Consider the following 7,972-nt stretch of genomic DNA (forward strand, 5'->3'; position numbering starts at 1 on the left):
ATATATATATAAAACAACATGTACAACTTGAATAAATGAGGTAGTGTATGCTTGAATGATGTAATAAAGCTTTGCAAAAGGCATTGTAAACATGGCAGTAGTGCAAGAGGAAAGTTGTATAGGTCAATGCAAAGGATATTTAAATATGGCAGTAGTGCAAAAGAGTCTTTTAGTAGATGACTTACTTACAAAGTCTTTTTCCATTGCACTTTATTACATTTTCTTTTTAATGATGCAGCGTCTTTTCCACCTCAGTGAAGCGTTAAAAACCTTTTGCGTTTACTGCACTGGCACACACTGATGACATCCTCACACAGGATAAATGGCGTCAGGATGAGGTTTTAATGTTACAAGGTTAGCTGACAGCACATGAGAGTAAGAGGCAAACAGTAGATTTTACTTAGAAATAGTTAAAAGCAAAAAATTAAGAGTGTTGAATAAATGAAATCTGTTCCATTCGTTAACTCCTTCACTCCCTCCTGTTTTACCAGGTGAAGGAGGCCATCCTGAATGATGAGAACTACTGTCCTCCAGAGACAGCTGTGTTACTGGGGTCATACGCTGTCCAAGCCAAGTATGGAGACTACAACAAAGATGTGCACAAGCCTGGGTACCTTACCCATGACAGACTGCTGCCTCAGAGGTACACACACAAATATGTCACAACCTAAATGTTTCTGTTGTGAGCCAAAGTGACTGGATGTGTGGGAGGTGTCCTTGAGATTCCACACACAGACTACATCCTTTGAAACCTGGAATGCATCTTGTTCGCTGTTGGAATTTTCAATCATTTCCTCTCGAGGAAACAATTCTGTGCATTTCAACATCCCATCAGGTGAAGTCATTGTGTCTGTGTTTGTGTGCATAGAGTCCTGGAGCAGCACAAGCTGACCAAGGAGCAGTGGGAGGACAGGATACAGACTTGGCACGAAGAACACAGAGGAATGCTCAGGTATGTGTCAAACTTTCCTCATCACATTCTTTACTTAAAAACCCCCCTGAGTGTTTGCCTTTGGGCTTGTTGTGTCTTGTTTGGATGTAGAACTAAATGTGATTGTCTGAGAGTGTTATCTACTGTTATTGGAATGTGTGACGTGATTGTGGTCAGACACCGATTGGATTCTGTTTTGCTGATGTTACATTACATTGTGGACATTATCTAATAAAACATATATAATATAAAATCTTCCTGCTTTTCCTTTTTCTCTAGAGAGGACTCTATGATGGAATATCTTAAAATCGCCCAGGACTTAGAGATGTACGGAGTCAACTACTTTGAGATCAAAAACAAGAAGGGCACACAGCTGTGGCTGGGCGTGGATGCTCTTGGCCTCAACATTTATGAACACGAAGACAAGTAAGGGGCACACACACACACACACACACACACAGATTTGTTGTTGATTTCATTTACAAAATAAGTAATGAGTTCTGGGGGAAAAGTCCAATTCAGCCTAATCCTATAAAATATTGCATTGTTGGCCTGACAGTGAAGACTCTTGGACATTATCATTAAGGCTAAACACCTCAGCTTTCAGATACCACTTTATTTCCCAAAATAGATGCGTGGTGTTTTGGTATGGATCAATGCACATACGGACAGGCGCTTGCAAGGGGCTCAGGGCTGTGGTTTGCAGATGATTACTAAATAGCAGCAGGCATGAGGACAAATGAGTAGGTGGAGGCTTATGACACAGCATGTCACAACCGATGTGTGTCAACGCATGTTGTCATAGCGGTGTCTGTTCTACCTGCTGTGTCTCACAAGATCAGAGCCAGAGCCGTATGTCTTTTAGCAAATAACATGTAAAATAATTTGGATTTGTTCTGAAAGAAGTTGAAATTACTATTATCAGCTCTTGGCTCGCAACATTTTATTGTATAGTGAAGCACTAGTTGGAAACATTGCAGTAATTCCAGCATTTAGATTGTTGAGAGAAAAAAACAACATAATGTTTCTTTCAGCTTGTGTCTTTGGCTGGAGCTTTTCAGAATTTTGGCTTTTAATATGTTTAATAGATTTTCAAGGACTTAAGTCATCCAATGCCCAAAGGAGAGGGATATTTATGTGGGTTCTGTGAAGGCTCTTTCTGTTATGACAGCAGAGCACATACTGTAAGCACTTGAAACAGTTAAAACTGTATAGATCAGACTTGGAAACAACTGGCTGTTTAGCTTTGACATTGTTAATTTGAGTTATGACACATTTTGGTGCGAGGCTGAATCTTTGGAAACAACTAGACTCAGTACTGTGAATGTGTTCACAAGCCAGACTGCAGTAGATCCATTTGCCAATAAATACTCTTTTAGTATCCACAGAGCTGGTCCAGCAGTTGCTGTCAGTAAAGCAAGATCCAGTGCATCCTTGTGGACTAAATGTAATAGTGACATTGTTTCAAAACTAACTCAGATGTCTGTACTGCATTTTCTTGTTTTCTGATCCTAACTTATTACATAAATCAGCCAGGCCACCTCTACTATTTCTCACTTTATGAGAGGTTGGATGCCAACATGAGATGAGATGCACAATTCAAGTTTAAAGGAAGCAAAGCTCTATTTCGAATGGAAAACTGAGGGAGAGGTGGGGAAAGGAAGACCACGTCTGTCCATTGTAGGAGTCTTTCCTGTCCTCTGGTCAGAGATTTATTTTCCCTTTTTGTGGAGGGATAGATCTAATCACAACTCTTGTAGCATTTCCTCTCACTGCTTAGGTCATCTCAACTGCTATCCCCCTCCTGTTGTCCAGGTGACAAAGGAAGGAAATAAGGGATAGTTCCTTTATCTCTCCTGAGGCATCAACCTCCTCATTATCACTTTATCCCTTTTCCTTTCCTTTCTTTCTATTTTTTCCTTCTTGAACAGAGAACACCCACCATCCTTTTCATACTTGGCAGGAAGAGATATTTTCTGTTTTATCCACCTCCTATTTCCTGTCACTATTCTTAACTACTTAACTGAAAAAAAAAAGGAAAATGAAGATTGAAACGTAAGCGAAAGTATCTCCTGATATCTTGTAAAGAGGTCTGCTTATGCTAGGCACCATCTGCTGGCTGAATGTTATAAAACACTCCCAACAAGTGTGTAATATCCTGGACTGTGTGTCATGAGTTTAAATGTAAATTGCTAACCACTTTTGGACATTTCTTTTTTCAGGTTGACACCAAAGATTGGCTTCCCCTGGAGTGAGATTCGAAACATCTCTTTCAATGACAAGAAGTTTGTCATCAAACCTATTGACAAGAAAGCACCTGTGAGTGTCAAATTCATCAAACATATAGAAAAGGCAAGATATATTTGACTTTATCTAACCCCTTTCTTATTTTTAAAAACATGTAGGACTTTGTGTTCTATGCCCCACGACTGCGCATCAACAAGCGCATCTTGGCATTGTGTATGGGTAACCACGAGTTGTACATGAGGAGGAGAAAGCCCGACACCATCGAGGTGCAGCAGATGAAGGCTCAGGCCCGGGAGGAGAAGCACCACAAACAGATGGAGAGGTACTGCAGAGGAACACTCACAAACCATGTTATTTTTTGTTATTATTGTTATTGTAATTATCACAAGGTAATTGTAATCATATCTCATCACTGGCAAAGTGAATTAACCTCTCACTTCACTGACTTGACAATACATAAATATATGTACAAAGACACTTGAGTATTGAAGTCAAAAAGTAGTTGGCAGAGTTCCCCCACTGGAGGGCAGTGTTACCTCTTTTACATACATTATCTGAATGCCAGAGTATTTTATTCAGTTAAAGGTGCTGCAGCTTCTACGGAGCCCCTAAAGGGACATGGGGGAAGAAGAAAAAAAAAAAAAAAAAAGTTTCTTCGTGCGCACAAAGATACTTACTTTTTAGTTATTTTCTCAAAAGGAGGACAAATGAGTGTCTGGTTTAAGGCTGCGCCCTGCGGGACAGGCATTTAAAAGCCGGACTGTCCGGCCTAACGGCTGGCTTGACTGCAGTTAATGAGTCATACGCACAGGAAGCACAACTGCCTGTACTTAACCTAATGTTTCTCGTGAGCACAAGATACTTTCTGGTGCTCACGAGAAAAGTATCTTGTGCGCACCAGAAAGTATCTTGTTACTGTGTTTCTCTATATTTGTTACTATCGTAGAGTAAAGCCCAAGTAATCTGAAACTTGTACTTTCAAAACTTCCCAGGGCTCAGCTGGAGAATGAGAAGAAAAAGCGCGAGTATGCGGAGAAAGAGAAGGAGAGAATAGAGCGTGAGAAGGACGAGCTCATGGAGAGGCTGAGACAGATTGAAGAGCAGACGATGAGAGCTCAGAAAGGTACCTGTTTTACTTTTTATCCATCTGTTCACTAGTACCATGTCGACTGCCATATTTAGGAATAATAATGCATCAATACTTGTACAACACAGGTCAGACATTATTAGCAAATTAAACTTCTGTATGTATTTGGAAATAAACCCTTAGTCCAGATTTATGTTCCTGAATCAACGGTATCTGACCTCAGCAGTCATTATCAGCAGAGATCACACTGTATGTGTGATAGAAATGTGTAATGAGACCGCGTCTGCCCTTCCACAGAGCTTGAGGAGCAGACCCGCCTGGCCATGGAGCTGGAGCAGGAGAGAAAGCGGGCGAGGGAGGAGGCCGAGAGGCTGGAGAGAGACAGGCAGGCTGCTGAGGAGGCCAAGGCAGAGCTGGCCAGACAGGCTGCAGACCAGCAGAAGACCCAGGAGCAACTGGTATGTGTTTGTTTTAACTGACGGTGTGAGCAATTACTGGCTGGCTTATGTTTGGTTATTTCGGTTTTTAACATAATCTGGAGTACATTCTTGTTTGTTTTAAATGTAAAATACGTGTAACAGAAGGGTCTGTCTTATCCCAGGCTTCTGAACTGGCTGAATTCACAGCCAAGATTGCTCTCCTGGAAGAAGCCAAGAAGAAGAAAGACGAAGAGGCCACAGAATGGCAGCACAAGGTACAGGTCTCCTCTCCTCCGGTCCTACATGAGCGAACACTGGCTTCATTGGTCATTCACCTTAAAGTGTTTGTAACATACACAATGCGGGTACCGTAACGGGGACTTGCAGCTATTCAGGGGAACTGCCCTGCCTTTGATCCATAGATCCTGCAGTTGTTATTTCCATGTGTTTTTCTTGTTTCACATGCATAAATACAAAAAACATCAAAGAAATATTAAAGTACGTGTCAGGCTATGGTAGAAACCTGTAATGGCGTATATGAAAATCATGCCCAATAAACATACGAAATGGAAAATACAAATATACAAACATCCCTAATACGTTTTAAATATTAGTGTTCAGAAAGGGCTTACATGAACTAACCAACTGTTGGCTAAACAAACTTCAACAACATTTATGTTTGTTTTAAGTGGAAACATGTAAATTATAGTGATACCTCAATGCAAAACCTCATGTTAAACAAGAAAAGATTTCCATAGGCTAGAAAGCGTTGAGTAAGAGTTTATTTTTAGAAACAAATACACGTCAGACATTAATGAGCCAGTTGATGTACAGAAAAATGAAAGTTAGACTTCATACTATTTTGATGATTCCTCATGCCATAGAATACCATGTGGGCTGTCACAGTGTTGTCAACAGTTGGTCACCTGTCTGCTGTGAGTCCAGTATATATATCTGTCTTACGCTTTCCCCGTGCCCTCACCTGCAGGCCCTGTCAGCACAGGAGGACCTGGAGAAGACCAAGGAGGAGCTGAAGACCGCAATGACAGTGGTGCCGGCGCCTCCGGGCGGCAACGCCGAGAACGAGCACGACGAGCAGGATGAGAACCACGCGGAGGCCAGCGCCGAGCTCTCCAACGAGGGCGTCAGCCAGCTAGACCTCCGCAGTGAAGAGGCGCGCGTCACTGAGGCCCAGAAGAATGAGAGGGTCAAACAACAGCTGCAGGTAAGAGCGAGGGGTGAAAACCTTCAGGGTCGGGTTGGAAAATGGCTGCCTGTGGGTCACATATCCTTGACAAAATGACAATGACCCTGAGAGCTACTTTTCTCAAGGTCAAATGAACTCTCTCACTTCAAATAAATTTCATTTTAATCTCTAAGAAAATGACATTAGAACACCTCTAATAAATACTTCCCATGTGGAGAGCGACCTGCTATTGACAGGTCTAGAACTTCCCAGATGAATAAATATTTTTTAAAAACAACTCTTTTATTTAAAGAATATATATCTCTTTAGTTCATCACTTCTATTTAACCAAAAGAGATTTGCGTCTCCAAAACACAAATAACAACAAGATTATATTATTTTCTAACAGCAGTTTTGTTGCAATGGAGAAACACCAGCCAAGAAATGGCAAATAAGGGTAAGATAAGGCATACTTCTCTGTCCATTCTTCTTTAAACTCCTGCTTTTAACAGGAGTAGACGTGCTGGCTTAGACTGTAGCCTGGCTTTAAAGCAGACCTACTGGTAATGAATTGAACAAACTGGTAACATCAAAACCATTCATATCATTTTTAGATATATTACAGAGGCTGTAGATCTAAGCTGGGCTACTGTATAGACCAGGACTTGTACTGAAGCTATGGCAAGAAGAGTTCAAACATCAACAAAAGAGATTTTATTAATCTTAAAAACAAATATCGAACAAAGAGTTCACATACGGGTCCGTGTATGCACTGCACCTGTTAGCCTGCAAGAAAAAGTTCTCAAACAAAAGGCCTGGGCCAAACCTGTACTGTAACTGCAGACCGCTGCTTCAGGGTGTATCTGAAGTTGCACCTGATTGGAAGGATTTATGTTGACACACATAGATAAGCGTAGCTCTAGATATGTTTCGTTGCTTCGCGTCAATCAGATGTTTACTTTTAAAATGATTGATGCGTTTTTTTGTCTTCTGCACCTGTTTCCTGTTTCTTCTTCTCTGCAACCTCTACGCCCCTCCATCGCCCCACTGTTGTTTTCCCTTTCTTTATCTACCCTTTGCTTCTTTTCCCCGTTTTCTCGTATTTTCCTTCCCTCCCCATCACCCTCTCATCCTCCCTTTTTCTTTGATCTCTCAGACGTTAAGTTCAGAGTTGGCCGAGGCCAGAGACGAAACCAAGAAGACGCAGAATGATGTGCTCCACGCCGAGAACGTGAAAGCAGGCCGAGACAAATACAAAACTCTGCGCCAGATCCGACAGGGCAACACGAAGCAGCGCATCGATGAGTTCGAGTCCATGTGAGAAACGGCACCGCTGTCCCCTCGCCCGTCTTTCCCTCAGGGGTGTCTGCTCCCGAACTTTCCCCTCAGCAGCCGCTCAACTTTCATGGACAACAGATGCTGCCGTCCTTGTAATCCCACCAAGTCCCCCTCAACGCCCACAAGGCGATCTTGAGAAATCATCTTGTCAAAAACTGCCAAAGCCCCGCCCCACATCTCCACTCTGAAAGTTACGGATATCTCCCTTCATTTGGAGCTGCCTACACGCCACTCTGAACAAGCAAAGATCGCTGTAAAGCAGAGATTCTGTAACCCTTAAGAGAAACTGTAAAACCAAAATGAAAACAATTGGATTTTTTATTTTGAGCAAACATGGCCATAGCAAGCTACTTTTTGTTTTTGTTTTTTTGTTGTTTTTTTTGCTTGATGACTTGTATGCAAAGGTTTAGTATAGGTCTTCAATTTACCGAGTCCTCTCCTTGTTTTTAAGTTGTTTCCCTCTGCTTTAGTTTGACTCGTTTTATTGATGACGCCCTTCTTTTTAGTTGTCTGTGGAACACATTGACGCTGGGTTCAGTCCCAGAACTACGAGTAAAGACCGGAGTTTGGGGATAAATTAAGTCAGTATTTTCATTCCTACCTTACATAATGTCAAACTATATCACAAGCTAGTTATGCTAATACTCTTAGCATCTGTGAGTCATTAGAGAGCTGAGCTGAGGTCCTTAAACTCTATTCAATCAATTCAAACTTATGTGAATGTTACACTTCGATAAAAACACAACACTGCAGTATTGTTAAAG

At 41.7% G+C, this 7,972-nt stretch overlaps 1 protein-coding gene across 3 annotated transcripts in view; it reads left to right on the forward strand.

Moving 5' to 3' along the window:
- Window positions 1-7,966, forward strand: part of LOC118339870 (radixin-like) — a 21,087-nt gene extending 13,121 nt beyond the window's left edge. For 2 of the 3 annotated variants that reach the window (XM_035677663.1, XM_035677664.1), the window contains exons 6-15: window positions 492-643; window positions 869-952; window positions 1,211-1,357; window positions 3,154-3,250; window positions 3,337-3,500; window positions 4,171-4,301; window positions 4,563-4,723; window positions 4,867-4,959; window positions 5,673-5,909; window positions 7,027-7,966. In XM_035677663.1, the coding sequence (XP_035533556.1) occupies window positions 492-643; window positions 869-952; window positions 1,211-1,357; window positions 3,154-3,250; window positions 3,337-3,500; window positions 4,171-4,301; window positions 4,563-4,723; window positions 4,867-4,959; window positions 5,673-5,909; window positions 7,027-7,191 (1,431 nt within the window). In that variant the 3' untranslated portion in view covers window positions 7,192-7,966. The remainder of the gene's footprint in view (window positions 1-491; window positions 644-868; window positions 953-1,210; window positions 1,358-3,153; window positions 3,251-3,336; window positions 3,501-4,170; window positions 4,302-4,562; window positions 4,724-4,866; window positions 4,960-5,672; window positions 5,910-7,026) is intronic. The other variant, XM_035677665.1, reaches the window with a different exon arrangement.
- Window positions 7,967-7,972: the final 6 nt, after the last annotated feature.

This window comes from Morone saxatilis, unplaced genomic scaffold (genome assembly GCF_004916995.1).
Source record: "Morone saxatilis isolate NCDOM2014 unplaced genomic scaffold, NCSU_SB_2.0 Contig6, whole genome shotgun sequence".
In the NCBI taxonomy this organism is placed as follows: domain Eukaryota; kingdom Metazoa; phylum Chordata; class Actinopteri; family Moronidae; genus Morone; species Morone saxatilis.